The sequence below is a fragment of the Psammomys obesus genome, unplaced genomic scaffold (assembly GCF_907164565.1).
Source record: "Psammomys obesus unplaced genomic scaffold, mPsaObe1.curated_primary_1811, whole genome shotgun sequence".
Taxonomy (NCBI): Eukaryota; Metazoa; Chordata; class Mammalia; order Rodentia; family Muridae; genus Psammomys; species Psammomys obesus.
This window is the reverse complement of record NW_026592118.1, coordinates 30252309-30276449: the sequence shown is the minus strand read 5'-3', so window position 1 is coordinate 30276449 and position 24141 is coordinate 30252309. Positions and strand designations below refer to the sequence as shown.

The following is a 24141-nucleotide window of genomic DNA, read 5'->3' as shown; positions in this document are numbered from 1 at the left end:
CTTCCCCTCATCTCTGTATCCTAGCCTACAACTTCAGCAGAAGCTTCCGGCTCTATCGGAGGTACCCAGAACACCAGAGGCCACACTAGTTCTCAGAACCCCAGAGGTTGCATAAGCTGCCAAAACCCCAGCACAGACACTGTCACAAGGACCACAGGCCACTCAGTACAGAAGATCAGAGAGGAAACAGAAACCAAGGGGAAAAAATAAAACATCCATCCAACAAAGATAAACTCAGAAATTGCCAGCTAAGCCTGTAATTATCCCAAACCCTGAGGGCTGGGGCCAGCTTAAGCACTCAATTAACAAGCTCGGTGACTGTAAAGAGAGCTGTGGCCACGAGGAGGCTGGCTATGAAACACCCATGTTTGTGTTTCCTCAGAGAAGGCAGATGCTGGGACTATCTGCCTTCCGGAGGAGGGCTCCTGGGCTCAAGGACCATTCGGACTCTAAGACCATTCAGCCTCTGGCCCCCTGCCTCCACCTGCCTTTTCAAGGAGGGCTCAGGGCCCCAGGATCAGCCAGCCTTCATCCCACGGTTCTACCCTCATTCCTGAGAGGAATGCCGGGGACATATGGTTCCAGCCTCTGACAAGCTGTTCTACCCATGTTACCAAACTGAAGAGGGCTCCTGGGCTCCAGAAACATCCAGCCCCCGGCCCACAGTCCTACCCACCTTCCCAAAGAGACCAGCTGGACCTCGGGATCATCCAGCCTCTGGTGCATCCTACCTACCATCCCAAGGAGGCTCTCAGATCCCAGGGACATCCAGCCTCCAGCCAAGAGCCTTTCCTGCCTTCCCTAGACACCAGAAACAACCAGCCAACACCGGGGACAAACACATTGCTAAAGGCCAGCGTAAGAACACAATCAACAAGCACCAATACGGCACCACTAGAATCCAATTATCCCACTACAACAAGCTCTGGATACCCTAACACAGCTAAAGCACAAGAAAATTACCTTCAGTCTATTCTTATGAAGATGACAGAGGCCTTTAAAGGGGAAATAAATAAATCTGTTAAAGAAATACAGGAAAATGCAATCAAACAGGTAAAGGAAATGAATAAAACAGTTCAAGACCTGAAAATGGAAATAGAAATAATAAAGAAAGCACAAACTGAGGGAATCCTAGAGATGGAAAACCTAGGGAGGAGCCCAGGAACTACAGACTCAAGCATCACCAACAGAGTACAAGAGATGGAAGAGAGAATCTCAGGCATAGAAAATACAGTTGAAGAAATTGATACACCTGTCAAAGAAAATATTAAATCTAAAAAAATAATTCAAGACACAAAAACACCCAGGAACTTGAAAAAATAATGAGGACCTTCAGGGTTCCTGCAAAAATGGGCGATGGATGTGGTCTCTACCATGCCCTTTGACCTACACCAATACAGACACTGCTGCAGAATTTACAATGGTGCCTTTCCTTGAGGTCTTCTCTGAGAGTTTATCTCAGAGACAATTGCTTCTTGTCCTTTATGGATGCAAGAGGTTTAGGGTCCTCCAGCGTTTCTTGGGGCTCCATGAGTACTACTCCAAGGGCCTTTCCTGTGTTTTACCATTTGGTGTCTGGCACCAAACAGGAAGAATTTTAAGAGTCTTTCTACTACAGTCTTTCTTGTAAGTCAGTATATCTGTTGGAGTGAGTTATAGTTTGGTCAAGTATGTTGCTCACTTTTAATTATATTTTGGCTCCCTGATTACAGAACCAGCGTCTACAGAACTCTCACTGGAATTCCTTTATCAAACATGTGGCCATTTTGCTTTCTTTGTCTTTTGGGGAGCAGAAGTTTTTAAATTTTAGGTAATAAAATTTACAAATATTTTCTGGTTTTAATTATGCCTAGGGCTTGTTTAGAGTGGATTTTTGTATATGATATATCCTGCAGATTTATCCTAATTAGTTTTGCTTTGGGGTGTATTAGGAAATCTGTATTTTGTTTTGTGTAGAGATACCTACTTTCTCTGACAACACTTGTAAAAGAGTTTCATTATTCCTGCAATAAATTGTGCAGTTTTGTATCAATTTTCATAAGGGAATTTGGTCTGAAATTCTCTTTCTTTGTTGGGTCCTTGTGTAGTTTAGTTATCAGGGTGATACCTGATAACCGTGGCCTTATAGAATGAGTTTGGTAATGTTTCTTCTGTTTCTATTTTGTGGAATAGTTTGAGTAGTGTTGGTATTAGCTCTTCTTTGAAAGAAGAAGCTCTTCTTTCCTGCTGTCTACTCCTCTTGGGTGTGCTGGCTTCTTTTTTCTAAAGCTTTCAGGTGTGTTGTTAAGTAGCTAGTATAGGATTGCTCTAGCTTTTTTATGAAGGCACTTAGTGTTATGAACTTTCCTCTTAGCACTGTTTTCATTGTGTCCCATAAGTTTGTGTAGGTTCTGCCTTCATTTTCATTGAAGTTTAGGAAGTCTTTAATTTCTTTATTTCTTCCCTGACCCAGTGTTTTTGGGGTTGACAGTTGTTCAGTTCCCATGAGCGTGTAGGCTTTTTGTTATTTCTGTTGTTGTTCAAGTCCAGCTTTAATCAGTGGTGATCTGATGAAGTAAAATGGGTTATTCAATTTTCTTGTATCAGTTGAGCTTTGCTTTGTGACCGACTATATGGTTGACTTTAGAAAAGGTTTCATATGGGCTTTTGTGTTTGGGTGGAAAATTCTGTAGACATCTACAAGACTGTTTGATTCATGACCTCTTTTAGTTTCATTATTTCTCTATTTTCTGTCTCAATGATCTGTCCATTTGGTGAGAGCAGAGAGTCTCCCACTAATAATGTGTGGGGATCAATGTGTGACTTAAGCTTTGTTGAAGATACTTCCTTTTTTCCATTGTATGGTTTTGGCTTCTTTGTCAAAAATTCTGGTGGTTTCTCAGAAAACTTGGAATAGTTCTACCTGAAGACCCAGCTATACCCAAAATATAGCGCCACCATACCACAAAGACACTTGCTCACTGCAAGACACTGCAGCTTTATTCATATTAACCAGGAACTGGAAAAAATCTAGATGTCCTTAACCTTAAGAATGGATAAAGAAAATACGGTGCACTTTTGAGGAGGGATAAAAGGGCCTGGAGGTACCAGGAGCTCCACAAGAAGACCAACAGAGCCAACTAACCAAGGCCTAGGGGACTTGCAGAGACTGAAGCACCAACCAAGAACCATGCATGAACTGAACCTAGGTCCCCTACACAGATAGCAGATGGACAGCTCAGGCTTCATGAGTGTCTCCTAGTAAAGGGAGCAGGGGCTGTCTCTGATATGCAATCTGTTGCCTGCTTTCTGAACGCCCCACCCCAAGTGGGGCTGCCTCACCAGGCCACAAAGGAAATGGGGAAAGAGGGAAGGAGGGTGGGATTTGGAGGAGAGGAAGAAGGGGGCTAAGATAGGGATAAAAAGTGAATAAATCAGTTAATTTTAAAACTGTTTTTGTGCTTTGTTGAAAATCCATTGGGTACATATATGTGGGCCTACCCTGTACTTTCAATTAGGTTTCACTGTCTGTGAACCTACCTCGGCAATACTGCCAAGGCATATTGATGACTACAGCTTTATAATGAGACCCAGAGTAAATGTGAGCAGGAGTGTTCAGAGCAGACATCCTTGCTTTGTTTCCAGTCCTAAGTGAAAACAACAAAACAAGACAAAACAAACCAAAAAATCCACCAGTCACTGTTCACAGAAGCATCACTGGCAGCGTTTTTATATGCTCTTCTGGTCAACTTGGGTAAGTTCCTTCTGCTCCCGTCTCTGAGAGTTTCTGACATGAATGGATGCCGACTTTTTTTTTTTTAAATTACTTTTCTGGCATTCTTCTCTCTGTGTTGAATTGATTTCAATAGAATCAATAGCAGAACAATAATGGAAAAATTTCTCACCACTTGGGAGCTAAACAACACACTTACAAAAAATAATCCATGGGTCAAAGACGGAGCTTCAAGGAAAACCAGAAGACAAATTGAGTGGAGTGAAAGTGAAAACGGAACATTATAAAACTCGCAGGAAGGAGGTGAATTGGTACTCAGTGAAACTTTCAGCTCTAAATACCTCCATCAAAGAGAGAGAGAGAGAGAGAGAAGGGAGGAATGTCAGCCTCTTATCAACAGTATATGTGCCCAACAGAAGGGAAAGTCAAGGAAATAAAGGAAGAAATATTAAAAGGGAGTCAGGTGAGGGGGTTGGATCCCGAGGAAGCTGAATGTGAATTTATCCAGATTCCTGTAGGAGCCTTTGAATATTATCTAAAATGGCTGCCTCAGTAAGATGGCATGAGAAAACTTGGTCCCTGATTTTGAATTTGTCAGCCACATTGAGTGTTCCTTGTAGGATCAAAAATAATCCTGAGTGAGAGAAAGGGACCCACCGTTAACCCCACCCTCAGCAAAAACAAAACAACAAAAATACATGCAAAATATAAAGAGAAAATGAGAGCAAGAGAGAGAGAGAAAGAGAAGAAAGAAATTCAGGTTTCCCAGCACTGTTTGTTGAAAATGCTGCCTTTTTCCCCCCAATGCATGTTTTTGACATCTTTTCAAAAAGCAAGTAGGGGTAGCTGTGTAGAGTTGTATCTAGGTCTTCCCTTCTATTCCATTGATTTGTGGGTTTGGTGCCCTGCCAGTACCATGCTGTTTTTATTCTTTTGACTCTAGCATAATTTAAAATCAGGTATGCTGATGCCCCCTGCACTGTACTTTTTGTTCAGAACTGTTTGGTGGTCCTTGGGCTTTTGTGGATTTGTATAAAATTTGATATTTTTTGTGTCTATAGAGAATAACTACAATTTTCATTGGAATTGCATTGAATCTGTAGATTGCTTCTGGTAGGATAACCAATTTTACAATATTAAATCAAACATGAGCGTGGGACATCTTTCTATCCATCTTCTTGCATCTTCCTCAAATTTTTACTTCAGTGCCTTCACGTTTATTTTGTAGAGCTCTTTGATTCCCTTGGTTAGCTTTATTTTAGAGGGGTGTGTGTGTGTGTGTGTGTGTGTGTGTGTGTGTGTGTGTGTGTGTCTGTGTGTTTGTGTGTGAATGTATACACACGTGTGTGGGTGTGGGTGTTTCTCTGTGTGGTCATTGTAAATGGCCTTGTTCTACAAATTTCTTTTTTAATTTATCATAGGTGTATAGAGAAGGCTATTGATTTTAGTATGCTAACTTTGTATCCTCCTACTTTGCAGAAGGTGTTTATCAGTTCTAAATGTTTTCAATGGACTGTTTAAAGTCTTCTATTAGTAGAATCATAGCATCTGCACATAGAGGTATTTTGAACTTCTTTTCCTGTTTGCCTCTCAATTATTTCCTTTTCATGTTTTATTCCTCTGGCTAAAGATTAAAGCACTGTATTGAGCAGAAATGCAATTCCTTACATAAACAGATGTGCAGCCGAAAGCCACAGGATCATCTCAGTAGAAGTCTTGTCCTAATTTTTGTGGAAATACTTCAACTTTTTCATTTGCATGATGCTGGCCATTGGTTCAGAACACATAGCTTTTACTGTGTTCAGGTGTGTTCCTTCCATCCCTACCCTTTTCATGACTTTGATCCTGAAGGGATGTTGGATTCTGTGAAAGGCCTTTTCTGCATCTATGGAGATGATGATGTAATTTTTATCTTTGTGTCTATTTATATGACAAATTATATTTATTGACTTACGTGTGTCAAACCATCTCTGCAGCACTGGACTGGAATCTAATTGGTCATAATGAATGATCTTTTTAATGTTATCTTGAATTCAGTTTGCAAGTATTAAGAATTTTTGTTCCTGTTTCACCAGGAAGATTGGTCTGTAATTTTCTTTTTCTGCTGTTTCTTTTTGCAGTTTTGGTATCAAGGTGATTCTAGCTTCATAAAATTAAATCTATAGAAATTAACAAAACTTTTTATGTCTGTTACTTAGATGCCATTTGATTAGCACAACATATTTTAATACTCCAAATTATTTATCTGTTACTCTTGACTTTAAAAGATAAAATAAATTTTAAATTAGTTTTTTCCAGAACTTGTTTGGAAGGAAATCCTTATCAAAATCTATGTCATAATTATAAAACTTCATAACTTAGTGAAACTTTACCTTTTGACTCCAATGAGTGTTGTTTTATATAAACAGGTAGAATTCTAAGGTTTTATGAAACACCTAATAGACCCTTAAATCCCATTTTAATGGATTTTAAGAAATTAGGAATACCTAGGATTATAACAATGTAATTATGAGTCCTTTCAATACGTATATCTCCAAAATGTTTTCATTAACACATACATGCATACACACATTTAAAAAAAAAACAGGCATGCCAAGAAATAAAAGAGTAAGTAAAAACATCTTGACATTAGATAGAATGAATGGTGGAAATGGAGTGGTCACAGAATTGATTACTTAGTTATTTGGGGGAATTCTGGCTGCAGGATGAGGTTTGTTGCATTCTGTCTTAGCGTAGAATGACATATCAAGAATTATATCAGAAACACTTCTGAACACACACGGTGTCGTTACTTTCATGAGGTAAAACGTTACTGTTTGTTTGTTTGTTTGTTTGTTTGTTTCCAGCCATCTATCTTTGGAGAGAACAAGGATAACTCTTGGTCGGTGTGTAAGTCTGTCTCTTGTATTTCTGTCCATCAGTCTGTCGGTGAAGGTATTCAGCCTCGGGAGGGTTTTTATTTATGTATGAGGCTTTTTATCATCACCTCATGCTGACAGGACTCCCTTGTGGATATTATCTACCCTGGCTGTACAAAATATGGAGTAGCTTAGAGCAGGTCCCAGCTTCCCTTACTACTCTACCACAACAATCTGTGACCACCAAACCGCCATGCTTTCATGGGGCTCCACTATGATCAACCTGAAAGAAGGGGAAAAGAAGATTCTCAATAATTCTTAGTGGAACAGAAGTCACTGAGAAGCCCCAAACTGACAATACATACCATATGAGTCATAGCTCAGAAGTAACATTACAACTGTGGGGGAGGGGGGGTGAGCCAGGTGAAGAGAAAACAATAAGAGGCAATGGGTCTTCCTGAGGAGAAAAAGATCTTCAAGCATCAAAAGCATGGCACTGGGTTGCAGACAGTGCCAACCAAGGAGCATTACACAGAAGGAAACCAGTTTCAACCAGCACGTACTACAGGGCAGGAAGTAGTCTGCCTTTACTGAACACAGCATGAGGAGCTACTTAGAGTACCTTCACATACATTACCTCAACTTGTTAGGTGCAGATATTAAAACTCCCATATTACAGACAAAAGAACTGTGCTTAGCAAAACCGAGGAAAGTAAAATTCCCAGAATACACAAGCGATAGAATTAAGTGCTGACCTCAGGCTGAGGCTTCTGCTTTTCCCTAAGAATTCAGCTCTCAATGAAACACATACACTCACACACATACACACTCACACAGACACACACACGCACAATAACACACACACACACACACACACACACACACTTCTAGCTACAGGGTTCCATGCAATCAGTCTGACTCAGAAGAATCACCAGGAGAAGCCTGGTGTAAAAAGTATTTACAGTTTGTTTAACTTTGAAAAAGACAGTAGTGATTCCCTAGAGGAGATGTTAAACAAAAATGACTTCATGAGCATGTATAAAATTACATGGTCATCACTGAGAGCTAACAGGGTCTCAAGTAATAAGAATGACAGGATATTAGGGGAGGGACAGGAGCCCAGGCTTGTAATCTCAACACTCAGGAGGCTAAGTCAAGAAGATCTTTTTGTTTCAGGCCAGCCTGAGCTGTACACTGAGATTCTCCCCAAAATCCTGCAGCCCTCCAATAAATATCACAAAAACTATTTCCACTTTCCACCTCATGGGTGTCGTTAGTATTTTATTTTAAGAAAATAATGTTTATCCACTTTGAAAGTGTGGGAATAAAAATGGAATATATTTCATATTCAGCATGATGAAACATCTCAGATAGTCTGCAACAAGGCAAAGCTGGTTACCTTCCTGATCACTATGGCCAAATACCTTACAAAAGCAACTGGAGTGAGGAAGTAGTTACTTTGGCTCACAGTTGGGTGTATACAGTCCATCATGGCAGGAAATGAACAATGGTAGGAGTAGAAAAGAGCTGGGCACATTTCACCCAAAGTCAGGAAATAGCGAGAGAGAAACGCTGGTGCCCAGCTTGCTTAGTCTCTTCTGCCCTAGTCTAGGATCCCAGTCCAAACTGTGCTGCGCAGGTTGAAAACAGGTCATCTTACCACAACTAAAATTCTCTTGAATGTTATCAACTCCCAGATTATTCCAAATCTAATCAGAGTGACAATGAAAATTAACCAATCAGGAAGAAACACACAAACAAAAAAATAAAAAAAAACCTAAATAATAATTAGAGAGAAATTACTTTAAATGCAAGTTTAAGATAATCTACTCCATAAGCAAACACCAAAAGGGGTAGATTTTAATAGTTCGGATTAATTTAAGATGTGTTTCACCATTTGCATCACATTATGTACAGGATTTGTCTGTCAAGAGTCAGTGCATTTGTAGATAGCATTAATGAAAGGGAGATACTTCTGGACTGAGTATTGAACAGAACAACTATTGTCGGTTCCAGGAAGTGCATTTTTATGTCAATGAAGACCTCTGATGATCAGAGCTGCCCTTGAAAACCCACATGATTGAAAAGAAATAAGTTTGCTAGACCTGGAAATCCCCAGGCAGTAGCTGGGCTGCTGCAAAAGATACCTTTCTCCCTGGACATACAGGTCTATGGACACTGGTTATCTGATTGCTAAGTCTCCTCCTTGCTTCAAAACCTGTTTTTCTCAGGAAGCTTCGCATCACCATGTCCTGTTCCCCTGGCAGCTACCCATTTAGCTGTCTCTGGGGTCACCTGGTGCTGACAAACACCATGATATTGAACTTTTGCTTTACAAAAGACAGCCAACACCACCCGTGCCTTCACCAGTCCCCCCTCTATGCAGGGCCGTCATGGAGCTGCCAAAGCATGGAAAGGAGAGCTGGCCCTTTTCTGCATTTACAAGGACACCTGATTTGATTAAAATACCGCTTGCTTCCTACACAACCTTACCAAATAGACAATTTCAGTGCAGTATTGTCACTGACAAACCTGGGCCCTTCTGCACGCTTACATGTTGTCTCCAAAATGTGGAAAACAAGACTCAACTAGTCAACTGCATATTTCCCCTGCACGAAGCCTTCTATGCCATCATCATTTGATTTTTCTCTAAATCCCTCTTCACCATATCACTAACCTAAAACTTAAATTCTGAAGGCAGAAGTAACTGGAGGGGGCCAAAGGAAAAGAAAAGTGTTGACAAAAATGTATCTGGGCTTAAAAGTTAAAATAATAATAATAATAATTACAAATATGCTTTAACCATTTTAAACCAAAAGATCCAAATGCTTATCAATGTAAACACCAGTCAAGCAACACCTCAAACTTAAAAAGACAAGCATAATTCCTCTACTAAGCTCCAAGTGACTTATGGGACCTAAATTATAAAAGTCTTCTTAGGTTTACTTCCAAGGTGTCCTGAGAAATGTGTAAATGGCTACTCAACAAAATATTTTTCAGTGGTAAGGTACTTACTGAGTCAGTTCCCAATGGCTAGGTACTTACTGAGTGTGACAGTTTCTAATAGAAAGGTACTTACTGAGTGTGTCAGTTTTCCACGGCAGGGTACTTATCTACCATGTAGGTAGGTGTGTCAGGTGCTGCCAACTTTGCACCTGTGGCTGGTCACTAATTACAATCACATGAAAAATTTTATTAACTCATATTTAAACCTCAGAGACAGGAACTGCAGACATTTTGCTGATAGCAAGCCTTGCCGCAAAGATTAATGAGTCAGAAGACGTGACCAATGCCTCCCAGCCTAAACCCATTTTCAAATACCCACCCCACTCCCTGCAGAAACAGATAGCAGACAGCCCATTTGTTTGTTTAACCAGTGAAGCAAGGAGAAGGAGGTATACACTCATCAATCCGTGGAGGGAAATGTCAGGTCTTTCGAGTCATAAATTTACAACTACGAAGAGCCCTACCTACCAAAAACCAGAGGCCTTGATCAGCAGATGTGTTTCTCCACCACAGGGCGCATCTGCTGACTCTCTGCACATTTCCATTAACACAGAATGCGGTAGGGTGACTGGGAAGGAAAAGAGACAAGGAAACGGCAGGAACAAGGGAACAGAGCGGAAGGGACTCATTGCCCAGCTGCCTCAAGTATGACATTCTTAGTCCTTGTAGGTCCCTGTCAGTCAACCCCCATGCTCCAATTCCCTGAATGGAGGTCGGGAGAGACACTTTTCTCTCTACTCCATGGAGTAGAGCTGAGAACGTAACAGTCGGAATTTCCCTTGGAGCTGGTCAAGCTAGAGTGACAGTGACAGTGTCTCATGGATTTCTTAGCAGTCAGAAGCGGACTCTTTAGGGCATTTTCCCAAAGAGTGCATAAAAGAAAGTACCCTGGAGCACTTGCCTGCACGTGGTATAACCATGAATCTTACACTTAGAAAGCACGGGCCTGTTGTTCTTCTGCTAGCAACAGGCTCTGATTTTAATGGTGGAGACACACAAATACTGAAGAAAGCTCCCCAGAATCTGCATGCATGCTAACTAACCCAGCGGGAAGAAGACAGAGCCCCAACCAGGAAGTGGATACGAACATACAACTCAAGCACACCAGTGCCCCGCAGAGACATGGTGAGGCCAGTCAGTGGGCAGCACACGACTGTACATTATCTGATTACTAGATGCACAGACAGGAAGAGCACTGGATTTAGGTCCTGGGTCCACCTTAGCCAAGCGACTTTAGAAAAGGCATACTACTCTAGCTGTGATATCCTTCTCCACAAACAAGGTAAATGATGCCCACCATTTACTTAACAAACTAAGCCTTTCTAAGACTGTTTTTCTTATTTCCTTTCTCACTCCTTTGGAGTAGGTACTATTATTCCCACTTTCGAGCAAATGAAAGGCTCTCTAAGATGACAGCATAGAAAGGTGACCAGAAACCAGGCAAAGAGAGAATGCCATCAACATACATCATGCTCTGAGTAAGTCTGAGGCAGGATCAAATTGGAGGAGAAAATCCATATTAACTTTGCACAGTGTAAGTTATATATTTTCCCAAATGAGCCAAACAAAATTCACATATGTGGGATGATTTACAGGTTGTTGGCAAACACACAGGCTACGGAATCAAAGTAAAGCCCTACATGACTTGCCTAATTCCACTTCTGCATTTAACGCATTCTGCAAGAATCACACACAAAGAGTAAGTAAGTAAGCTCATCACCCAGCTTCCTCCCTCACAGTCTGGGGAGGACAATAGTGAGAGGGCTATGAATACTTCACAGTCAAATAGACGGAGACAAGGAGTTGAAAACATCCTCAGTGACAGTCAGCTTACATTTAGATTGTCACTAGCAACTGGAAGGCAAAAGTGGTGTTCACATTCATTCTTTTGGAGGAGAGATACATATTTAAAAGTTCCCAGAAATTAGAGTCCTTCTGGTTTGCTTCATAGGGAAGAAGCATATCATCACAAAAAGAAACTTCAGGCATTTTCAAAAGGCACTTGTCTCATCACTCTTTCTTCTTTGGAATGTTGGCTAGGATGGGTGAAGATGGTCATCCTGACATACTGCTAGGAAAAAAAAAATTCCTAACAGGAGGATCGTGTGTGTGTGTGTGTGTGTGTGCGCGCGCGCGCGCGTCCATAGGGTCTATGTATGCATAGGACTCTTTGGAAACCTCAGAATATCTTCAGCAACTCAATTTTCTTTTTAATTTTTATGTTAGGCACTAAAAGTACTTAAATGGAGCACGCATGCCTCCCGCAGAGCCCAGCTGTGGCTTTGTAATTGAAACAGGTACCTCCACAAATGCTGCAGGGCTTGCTAGGACAGCTGTGGATGAACCAGGCCTGCCAGATGTTTGAGTCCTTCCTCTATCTGAGGGACTATGAGGAAAGCAAAAGTTTGCAAGCAGCCAATTCTCAGACAGTAGCCATCTGGTTGGCTAGCTGCCTTCAGCAAATCATGGTTTCTATCTGTCTGCGTCCCTTAATCCGTGGATCAAAGACTGAATTGCTGTAAAGTACAATACATCACACTAACTAGCCCCACAGCTCTGTGTCCCCCTGCTCACAGCCCGGACACCAGTTAAGACGACCCCAGGAGTATCTTTCCATGCAGCTGCAGTCTGGGTACATGGTGGCCTGTCTAAAGGCAAGTAACTCTGAGACTTAAGAGGGAAAGACAATGTTATAGGACTCATCAGGTGGAAGACATATACTGAAGCAAGCAAAAGAGAAAGAATGTCTACACATGGGAAGAGAAGCCTCTCATCACTCTGATGAAGTAGCCGGACTGCTCTTCTGTCACGAGAGAGCAGCTCACTATGGACAACTCTGCAGTGAGTCCATCAGGCGGCCAGGGTGAGGCTGGGGTGGGGGGGGGTCGGTTACGGCATTGGGATTTGAGTCTTAACTTTCCCTCAACAGATAATGTGTGGAAGGTGCTGTCCTGACTGCAGCAGTGTTCAGAGCTGGGCTGTGTGTGTGTGTGTGTGTGTGTGTGTGTGTGTGTGTGTGCCTGGAATTCGAGGGACTGACTGCAACAATGGATTAACTCGTTTATGGATTTGTAGCTTAACAGGTTGAGGGGGAAGGCTTTGCTATGAAAGCAAGCTCTGAACCCCCCCTCAACCATCACGAACAGCTTCTTCCCCAGCACGCTGTTCCTACCACCAAACATTTTGTCTCCAAAAGCAGTTGAACCCACAAGCGACTAAAGGCTCCAACAATGAAACCAAAGAAACCTTTCCTCCTTCACTTAACCTCAGTTATTTTGTTAATGTGACAGAAAACTAATGAGTACGAGCGGTTAAACCAAATGAAGTGCTTCTCAATCTTTAGTACAAGGGCTTGATAAAATGCCTGGTGCCGAGCTTCAGTCCACAGAACTAAGGCAGAACACAGGAGTCTGCATGTCTAAGAAGTTCCCAGGTTATCTGAGGCTGCTGGGCATTGCTTTTGAAAAACCAGTGCTTTAGGGCAGGCTATGAAACAAGTGAAACCTCATGCTCCGGCTTGCAGCTGATGTTAAACACTAAGAAAGTAAGCTGGTTACTGTTTCTATTAACGTTGCCAATAGCTCCTCTCAAAATTGCTAATATACATCTATCTCTCTTCAACAGGCATGAGAGAATTTTCTTTCTCAATATTGCTGAGTCAAACAAACAAACAAACAAACAAACAAACAAACATCTTCTGATCCAGGATGTAGGGCTCTGAAAGGAATGAACCAGCTGCTCAAGCCATGTGGGCAGAAACGCCCATCCAAGGGCCTGGGTGCTTACATTTCATCCACCCTAGAGTTCTGGACAAAGTAGCCTCTGTGCCAGGCACTGCTTAGGAGATGCCCTGAAACACACACCTGAAGTTCTGGGCCAGTCTCTCTTCTGTGCACTGCTTCTCCTAGCAACAGGCCAGCAGAAGCCGTTCCTTCGTTCTGATGCAGTTTCAAGTGGCAGTTCGGTGCCTTAGGTATTGGCTAGCCTGCACTGTCCACTTCTCCAAATGTGTGCTGTCACTCAGTAGAGGGCCATCTCAGGTGTCTTCAGCTGCCTCTTCAACACCTCTACCATAAGGCATTTTCGGCTTCCACGCCTGCTCTTTTGATCTTCACAAACCCAGTCCACGCAGACTTCTCCAGCGATGCTTAAATCAACCTTGGGCATCCAGCAAATTCATTGCCAAATTTCATTTTGGCAAAGCTCATTTCTAGGGCCTTCGCCAAGTGTAATATCTCATGTAACCATCAGAAGCTATTTCATTTGGCTCCCTGCTACCTACGTCACCTTACTTCCGTTGTCTTGTGTTACCAAGAGAGGCCCGTGACCAAAATGAGTCATTTCTATAAATTTTACCTTCTGTCTCTGGTTGCACTGTCCCTGACTTCCAAATATCTGAGGTCTGACTGTGTCTCACTATACCCACGGACACCACTGTGCTCAGCCGCCTCATACACTCAAGCTTGACAGTATTCTTGCTTCACCAGGGTCCCCTCTGTGGCCTCATCTCGTAAACAGTAATTTGCTAGAAACTGAAGCCATCAATCAGGCCACCACTTTGGTCTAGGCGTTTCCCATTTGAGTCAAATCCCAACCGGTCTCTTTCTGGTCTCTACAAAGTTTCACAGGGGATCCTTCCTGTCACATCCTTTCTACTTCTTCTCCGACTGTGCCAGCCACAGGGGCCCCTTGCTGTTCCTCAGACAGCATCCTGATGGCATTCTCTCAGCCTGCCGCAACCTACCCAGCTTCCCACGGGCAGCCCAGCAGCCCCTTCTACTGTCACACACTAAAACTGGGCTGCCACAGCGGCCACCGATGTTCCCTACAAACTTTCCTCCATCACACCTGTCCTTGAGAAAGTAAGTTTCCTAGAAATGATTCACCTCAGTCAGGGACTCTCTTGGTAACACAGGGTAACAGAAATAAGGTGAGGCAGGCAGCAGAAAGCCAAAAGAACTGTCTTCTAATGGTATACTTGGTGGAGGTTCTAGAATTGAGCTTTGACAAGATGAAAACACTCAGCTGTAATCACAGTATTTGGGGAGTGGTAGGCAGAGGCAGGAGGGCATACTAAAGACTATACAGGCTGTATCTTGACAATCCTCTTTTGAGTCATTAATTACTGTATTTGTTGTTTGTTGAAATCTCACAGAATGGAAGTATTATATTCTTAAGACAAAAAGGAAAAAGAACCAGATATTGGGAAGAAACAAAACATTCAGAGATAGGCTTCTGTCAGGCATTCCTTTTTAGAGGCAATGCTGGGGAGACAGAGGCAGGAGAAGAACTTATTTGAAGCTTTTGTGGACTGCACAGTAAAAGATATAGTCTAAAGGCAAGCAAACAAACAAGTTCACCATATGAAAACATAAAAAGGGTAAATGTGGAAAGAGACCCACCGGGTCTCTTTAGTCTTTAGGTAGGAAAGTGATGTCTAAAGCAACTTAAATCAGAAACAAACCAAACACATTTTAAAACAGAGACAAACCACAATTTTATATGAGCTGCTCAAAGTGAAGAACATCCAGCTTGGCATTTGAAAGAAAAAATATTCAGGTATACTTAGCAAGCGTCACAAGATGATAAGCCCAACACAGTTAACAAACTATTTTTTCTTCACTTTGTTTTTTTTAATTTTTATATTAATTACAATTTATTCACTTTGTATCCCAGCTGTAGACTCCTCCCTTATTCCCTCCCAATCCCACCCTCCCTCCCTCCATTCCTCCCATACCCCTCTCCAAGTCCAATAATAGGGAAGGTCCTCCTCCCTTCCATCTGACCCTAGTCAAGTCTCATCAGGACTGGCTGCATTGTCTTCCTCTATGGCCTGGTAAGGCTGCTCCCCTGTCAGGGGGAGGTGATCAAAGAGCCAGCCACTAAGCTCATGTCACAGACAGTCCCTGTTCCCCTTACTAGGGTACCCACTTGGACATTGAGCTGCTATGGGCTACATCTGAGCAGGGGTTCTAGATTATTTCCATTCATGGTCCTCGGTTGGAGTATCAGTCTCAGAAAAGACCCCTAGACCCAGATTTCTTGGTTGTTGCTCTCCTTGTGGAGCTCCTGTCCACTCCAGGTCTTTCTATCTCCCCCTTCTTTCATAAGTGGATATTAAACATATAATATAGGTTAAACATACTAAAATCTGTATACCTAAAGAAGCAAGAAGGAGACCCTGAGTAAGATGATCAATCCTTACTCAGAAAGGCAAATGGGAAGGACATCGAAAGAGGGAGAAAACAGGTTAACAGGCCAGGAGCCTACCACAGAGGGCCTCTGAAAGACTCTACCCAGCAGGGTATCAAGGCAGGGGCTGAGGCTCATTGTAAAACTTAGGGCAGAGTGCAAGGAATCTTCACTTATTTTTAATATAGAAATTCTTGTGTATAAATCTAAGAGTTTTGCCCTGGTGAGAGTCCAACTGCTTAAACTTTTTTGATAGCCTTCAAAAAATCTGCGGACCATTAGAACTTAACAATTATTTTCCACAATAAGATAAAAAAAAAAATCTTCTTTTCCTTCCTTCTAATCCTAGTCAATTAGGTCTCATCAGGAGTGGCTGCTGTCTTCTCTGGCCTGGTAATGCTGCTTCCCCCTCAGGGGGAGGTAATTAAAGAGCAGGCCAATCATTGGAGAGGGTCATGCATACAGAGGGTGGAGGAAGGGAGGGATTGGAACCACAGGGGGGGATACAAAGTGAATAAAGTGTAATTAATTAAGAAAAGAAAAAAAATTTGTTGCAGAAGGAGGGGCCTATGTCCAGAATGTAAAGTGAACAAATAAATTAATTAATTTAATAAGAAAAAAAAAAAAAGAAAAAAAATCTGTAAAAGGCTGAACTAGTCTTAACATTTATAAAGATTATACCGGAGTATTAATAATTTAGTAATCGTCAATCACTGTCAAGAGCAAAATGCAATCTATCAACTTTAAAGTCTATATCATAGTTAAATTTCAAAGGAATGTGATAAATGCTTATGTCTTCCTTTCTCTGTACCACCTCTGTTTGCTTTCGGTACACCTGGAATTTATCCACAGGTCGATTTTTTTCTATTACAGAAGATAACTATGTTTTCAAAGTGAACTGAATTATAAACCCTTTTACAACTACTTTTCGGTGGGCAGGTGAAAGAAAGCTATTTAAAGTTTCCTATTAGCACTCTGTCAAATAAAAAAAAATTTTTTTTAAAGGAGGTTCTTCCCAAAGATTTGATAAACTGCTACCCAGGCTTTTCCTCCACTGAAATTTGATTAGTAAGCAGAGTAACTGAGAGGATTTCAGTGAATGTGAGTGTTCACATGGTCTGAGTAAGCAGAAACAAATCAGTTCATTTGAGCTGTTGTGCATCTTCCTCATGTTTTAAAACATGAAGGAGCCAGGCGTGGGGGGCGGGAGGGACACGCCTGCAATCCCAGCACTTAGGAAGGCAAACGCAGAGGCAGAGGGAATCTCTGTGAGTTCCAGGACAGCCTGGTTTACAAGGTGAGTTCAGGACAGCCAAGGCTGCACTGAGAAACCCTGTCTTGAAAAAACCAAAATGAAACAAAACAAAAAAAACAACAAATAAAAAAGGTGAAGCAATATATTTGTATAAATAATTATGATTTATCAAAGGATATCATGCTCCCATATGAATGTGAAGTTCTGAACTCTGCAAGACACTTTCATGTAAAATGTTCAAATTAAGAAAAACTTAGAGACTCAGAGGGGCACAGGAGGCTAGCTGCAGACATTTCTTAGAAGTAACTCCATTTACTTTCTCAGCTTTTCAGTTCTATTTACATAGCTCTGAAAATATTGTGGTGTTGTCATTCAGCGGCACTGATAATGTATTCAAGAAATGTCTGGTCTCTGCTGTTAGTAGGTAATTTGGGGACTTGAGTCTCCTATTACTCTTCTGATGTTGCGCTCATAATGTTACCCTTCAATGCATTAACAAAACAAAACCTTTGGAAAAGCACTGAGAAAAACCTTCTCTTTTTATTCAGAAGATGGAAACCAACCAAGAAGGTGGGCTGCAGGATGGGGCTGAGTCTCTTATCTTGAAGGAAGCATTTCTTTTGTATCTAGTCTTATTACCCAGGAAGAACCAGGCTCTACCAGGCAAGTAATTGCTGCTCATTTTATCCAGAGGTAAGTAAAGTACAAATGAATGGAAATTAAACAGAAAATTCTGTTGAAAAAAAAAAAATTAGCAGCCTCTAGTCAATTAAGAAATAAATAAGATAGATTAGTTTTTTATGTACCCAACTGAGAGTGCCATTTAAACATAGGGACCAAGGAAGGCTCTTATTTTTATTTTCAAGTGGGTGAGAATAAATGGAGTCTTCGCGAGAATCTACCTTAGATGTACCCAATTTTCTGCCACCAGGAGACCAAAATGCACCAAACTCATCTTGTTACGGGGAAGCTTTACATGGATCACAGATGAGCAGAGGGTTGAAAACAAATAACACTCAGCATAGTGATCACCCACGCCCCCCCCCCCCCCGCAAGCCGATAGTGCTTCACATGATACCTCTCTGTCTCCTGACGGAGGGAAATGGTGGCAACTGTCTTCCTATCAGATCCACGCCAAACACAGCCGCCCATCGCTCATCACCTCATCCCCTCAGACTCACTGGACAAGACAGATTTCTAATGGGTCCTGGGGGCTGCTGATGTCACGGACCTGCACAGTAACCCCTGACCAATGTCACCAGCTTAGAAAGCCTGCACCCTTAAGTCAGAAAGAACACACAAATACAACACTGACTTTCGTGGTGTATGTATCAGGAAAAGATGCTTAATCTCTTGGTAAAAGTTCAGAGCAGCAACACAGGGGAATTATCTGGGCTCTGAAATCTGCATTGATAACAGTCACAGATTTCACACCTGGGCTACAGAGCAAATGTTTAAAGAAGACACATGCACAGGCCATACTTACACATAACTAACACCAACTCTGCCTTCAGCCATTCAATCCAGATTTTTGTTGTCCTAAAAGGTGAATTCAAAGACAGAAACGCTTGTAGAATATTTTATATTTTCATAGAAAAGGAAACTCGTGATAGTTGTTTACTATACTACTCAGGAGCTGGAAAAGTGCATGCAACAAAATGACGTGCAGCTGTTTCAGGACATAAGAGAACGAAGGTGAGAACATACTAAAAAAACTTGGACATTATTCTTCCCTAAAACCGTCCTGTCAGAGAGACATATCAAAATGGAGTCTCACATAGCTGATCATTTTACAGTACATTTATTAGATTTCATCATTTATGATCACAATTATAACCAAATTAACCCTGGCAGAAGCTCTGACAGTTAAAAACAGAGAACATATTGATTTTTCCAACTATTTTAATTACATGTTTTTTTTTAATTCTCATGCAATGCTCATAATTAGGAAATACTGTACATTCATCTTCTCAGGTTTATTAACACACTCTCCAAAAGCTATTCATAAATCCATTAGCCACCATTCCTTCTAACTATGTTTTTATAATACATCCTTCTGTAAAATGTATAACTGTAGCCACATAGTAATAATTATGACAATAAGACCATTTCAGGAAAAGTTATAACAAATAAGAACAAAATTTGAAGAGAGCATATAAAAGTCACTTGAGAACACCACACGCACTTAAGTATTTTCTGTTTTCCAGTTCAAAAGGACATGCTCAAAGTTTTCTTAGCAGACAATTGTCAAGAGTGCATGAAGAACCGCCTTTCATGTCGTCTAGGCTGAGAGATCAATGCCTCTACGGACAGAGCTGTGCTCATTATCTTTTAGGTCTGTCTATATCATCTATAGCCGCTAGAAGCTTCTGTCTCGCTTTCTTATTGATATGAGATCCCAGGCAAACATTCACCAGGTTGGTCAACTGCTTTGCTGAATATTCCTGCCCAAAGAAAGAAAATCCAAAGTTAATACCCAATGTACTAAAACTGATGTGTCTGATTAACACAACAGAGGAAGAGGCAGCTATCTGATGCTGGTGGGCGTCTCTGAGCACTGTAAGCCAGAACAGTGGAACTTAGAGCTGGAACATAGGAGGCAAACTGCCTCTGTGTGATGCAGGCAAGGAGCTGGGGCAAAATGCACTCGGGTGGGCAGCAACAGAATCTGCTAAAATGACAAAGTAATGTAATGCACTCTTTATCACTTTAAAGGTCACATACTTTGTACTTGTTCCTGAGATGGTCTGCTTTTAAGTTATCAAAATGCCTTGCCATTTCAAATTTTGAAGTGCACTCTATATGGTACATTTTAGCTACAATCTGCAAAGGAACAATGACTCCTTTAAGACGTGAAAACACATACGCAATGAATCAGAAAGACACCCTAAATGACATAAAAGATTTACTTATTTTACCTTTATGTATAGGAGTATTCTGCCTTTATGTGTGTACATGCGCTACCCGTGTGCTTGGTGACTGCAGAGGTCAGAAGACGGCGCTCGATCCCCTGGCCTAAGCTGCAAATGTCTGGGAGCCACCACGCAGATGCTGGGTTAGGCTAGGCGTCAGCTCTGCGAGGGTAACAAGTGCTCCTAACTGCTCAGCCATCTCTCCAGCCCCAAGTTTTTCTCAATTCTGGCTTATTCATCAAAACGTCCTTAAAAACAGCATGCACATTTCAACCTGCTTCCAACAGACACTAGACAGTTACAGAAACTACACTAAAGTGCATTTCACCTTTTACAATGATAAAACTCAAAAGGGTAAGTCAAAAAAGTTAAATACAAATGGTAATTCACTTCCTTACTCAAATGAAATAGAAAATTACTCTTCTTTTACTCATGTGTACTGGCCAAGAAAACACTGGAGTTATTACAAGTATTAAGATTTAATGATTTTCTTTTTTTAGTTTGGTTGCTTTATTTTGTTCTGTTTGAGACAGACTCTTGTAGCCCAAGCTGGCCCTAAACTCTATGAGGTGAAGGCTGGTCCTGGACTTAGGCTGTCCATGCATGGCTGCAGATTGCTTTAATATTCTCCACATTTTCCTCAGGACCCTTCACAAACTGTCTATCCAGACAAATTATTCAAGGATTACAGAGAAGTGCTCTCTGCCAAAAATGTTTGTGTGTTGGTAATCAATTAAGCTTCAGAAATTCAGAAGTCTTAAATAATGGAAGAAAAACTACCAAACTTGTATTAAAGATAAACTCCAATGCTTGGTAAAAGTGTAACCATAAGTATGACGTGTTTTTTTTTTTTTTTTTCTTTTCTGTTTTTGTTTGTTTTTAAGTACTTATTTACTTATTTATTTTACATCCTGCTGGTAGACCCCTCCCTCTTCTCCTCATGGTCCTACCCTCCCTCCTCCTTTCCCCAATTCCTCAGAAAAGGCGAGCCCCCACCGACCCATCCTAGTTCATCTATTCGCATCAAGAATCAGTGGACTTGGAAAGGGGAGGGAGGAGATGAGAGGGAGGGTGGGATTGGGAGGGAATGAGGGAGCAGGATACAGAGTTAATAAAATGTAACTAAAAAAAAACAGACTAAGCTTGTCTTTTACCTGAGACCTGGCAAGGCAGCCCCTCCATGGGGGAGTAATCAGAAAGCAGGCAACAGAGTCCATGTCAGAGTTGGCCCCTGCTCCCCTTACTACGGGCCTCATATGATCTCTGAGCTGCTGTCCGCTACATCTGAGTAGGGGCCTAGGGCCAGCCTAGCATGGTCCTTGGTTGGTGCTTCAGTCTCCACAAGCCCCTCCGGGCCCTGGTTAGTCGGCTCTGTTAGTCTTCTTGTGGAGCTCCTGCTACCTCCAGGTCCTTCTACCCTTCCCCTCACTTTTCCACAGGGCTCTCTATGGTTCACCCAATGTTTGCCTGCGAGTTTTAGCATCTGTTTTGATCCACTGCTGGGTGGGATCTCTCAGAGAACATCTGTGCTAGGCGCAAGCATAGCAAAGTATCATTAATAGCATAAAGGGCTGGCTCTCTCCCGTGGGCTGGGGGTCTCAGGTTGGGCTAGACATTGGTTGAACATTCCCTCAATCTCGGCTCTATCTTTATCCCTGTACATCTTGTAGGCAGGGGAAGTTTGGGGTATGAAGTGTTTTTTAATCACCCCTACAGGCCACGATGAGGATCTACCATCTCACTGTGTAAGAGTAGAAACGTAGGTTCTACATTTTATCGATCATTTCTGGGTTACCACACTCCACTGAGTCTGATATAAACCACACTCGGCCTCTTCCCTTGATGCAGCACAGGAAACTCTAGGGCACAGTTCAAAAGAACTCAAGAGGATCTGACCAGGCAAAAGACATCACACAGAGGGTGTAAATATGGGCAAAATGATCTTCTTGTCTTCTTCCCCTTAGGCCAGGCAAGGCAGCCCCACCAGTGGGGAGTGATCAAAAAGCAGGCAACAGAGTCCTTGTCAGAGTCAGCCCCAGCTCCCCTTACAAGGGAACCCACATCTTTCTTTGTATTTCACTCTCATGACTACATGGTTCATTTTCTGATTTATACAACATACCAAACAAGAATAGCACAATGGAAGACAGCACACTTTGACCCTTGCTCTCACCCTATGCTCTTTGATCCAGCGTTCCATGTCATTCTCAGTTAGGTAGTAGGCTTTGATATATGTTTCCACAAATTCTTTATCAGGAATGGGTCTAATATCAGTTAGTTTTTCAAGTTTCATTAAAAATTGTTGAAAATCCAATTGCATCAAGGCACGACCCTCATTACTGCACTTCTTGACATTGGCGTATCTAAGAGACACAACAATGAGAACAGGTGATGAGATGGTAAGAAAAACAATATAGGAGCCTTGTGTCCCAGGAGTGGGCTGTGCTCATGCTAATCATTTATGTATCTGCTTAGTTTTCAGTACTATCCCTACCTATTCTTTACTTTCTTTGCTTGCAAAACAAAGAAAGTAAACAGCTCAGAGGTTCTTCTTTGCTCTCTGGACTACAGTTTTCTAACACAGTTGTATGCAAGAGAGATACACTCAATCAGGTACTCTGGCTACCAGGAATTATTTATAAAACTATGCTCAAATACTCCAAAGTCATACTTATGTTAGAAAACATTTTGATACTGTAGCAACTCAATGAAAAAGGAACAAATGAAATATTTTTTCCATCAACACTGTACATATTTTCCATAATATAACAATTCATGAATGTATTCTGATAAATCTCACTACTGAAATATAGGTTTTAAGGTATATATCTAATAATAATAGATATATTAACCCCACAGTACAATATTTTACCACTCTTAAGTCAGTGATGTATTCAAAGTTAGAAAATGAGCCATTTCCTTAAAGAAACTGAGCAGAAAAATCACAACTAATATTACTTAGTAATCGATGGATGTGTGTGTGTGTGTAAAGATAAAAGTGGTTTGATGTAAAAACGTAATACATATTTACGGCTTTCTGCTTAAACAAATTTACTGTCAATACTAGTGGCTGTTGACATGGCTGTCTTACATACAACACTACTCTTTTAATAGGTCAGTCATACGAATCACTTTCCCACTTTCTAAGGAATTCTCTTCTTGTTTTTTTTGAGACAGGGTTTCTCTTTGTAGCCCTGGCTGTCATGGAACTCGCTCTGTAGACCAGGCTGGCCTCAAACGCAACAGCTCTATGCGCCACTGCCTCCACAAGGGTTGGAAGTCGGAAAAGGTGTGCCCCACCATTGCCTGGCCTCAGACATTCTTTTCATAACAAAGACAAAGGAAAGAGAAATCCGATGAAAGAGGGCATAAAATTCAATGTGCACAGTCTCTGAAATAGATGTCTGCCTCTTGGGCCCATTTTCTTCTTTGTGCCAGACGATGTGGACAGAGTAGGGCTAGCATCAAGTAAGTCAAGCCAGCATGGACAGACTGGCAGAGCTACAGCACATGAAGATGGGCTTGCGCGGTGCCGTCAGAGCACCAGGAGTTCAGAAGCCTTCCCTGCGACCGAACACTTAGACCCGGACAAGTTACTCATTATCTGGACCCAAGATTTCCCAGTGACAATTAAAAACTGAGGCAAGTCAGGACTTGTCGATAAAATCTGTGAAATCTTTGGCTTGGTAAATAATGTTCAATAAATGTTAAGAATTCTCACAAAACTTATTAGACAGTAATTATCAGTTTTCCTCTCGGACCATCTAGCGGCTCTGTACCCCTCATTCCTCTGCTATCTCGGTTCAGTAGCGACACAGTAGCCCAGCGGAGAGAGGCACAGTGTGCCCTGTGGATTGCTCTCACGCACAGTCTCAAGCGTGTCCGCCACTCATCACTCCCTCTGCGCTTCCTCTGTCCGTCGCCATGTCATCCATGTACTATGCCACAATGTCAGACATAGTTAGTGCTTTCGGGAAACTTACCCTTCCACAATTGTCCTGTTAGCCAACCGGATACAATGTTCCCAAAGTATATTTGACACAGGCAAGGGTATCCGAACTTTCTTAGAAACTTCATTTAACCGTTTGTTAAACTGCTCAAATTCCTGAGAGGGACAAAAGTCATAGCTATAATTTTAATGACATAGTATTTTCCCACACACACACACACAAAAATTGATTAACAAGAAAGATCCAAAGATGTATA

At 41.7% G+C, this 24141-nt stretch overlaps 1 protein-coding gene across 2 annotated transcripts in view; it reads right to left on the bottom strand.

Moving 5' to 3' along the window:
• Positions 1-18808: 18808 nt before the first annotated feature.
• Positions 18809-24141, bottom strand: part of Vps50 (VPS50 subunit of EARP/GARPII complex) — a 104219-nt gene continuing 98886 nt past the window's right edge. For both annotated transcript variants that reach the window (XM_055612841.1, XM_055612842.1), the window contains exons 26-28: positions 23919-24040; positions 22109-22298; positions 18809-19467 (exon numbers count right to left, since the gene is read on the bottom strand). In XM_055612841.1, coding sequence (XP_055468816.1) covers positions 19348-19467; positions 22109-22298; positions 23919-24040 — 432 coding nt within the window. In that variant the 3' untranslated portion in view covers positions 18809-19347. The remainder of the gene's footprint in view (positions 19468-22108; positions 22299-23918; positions 24041-24141) is intronic.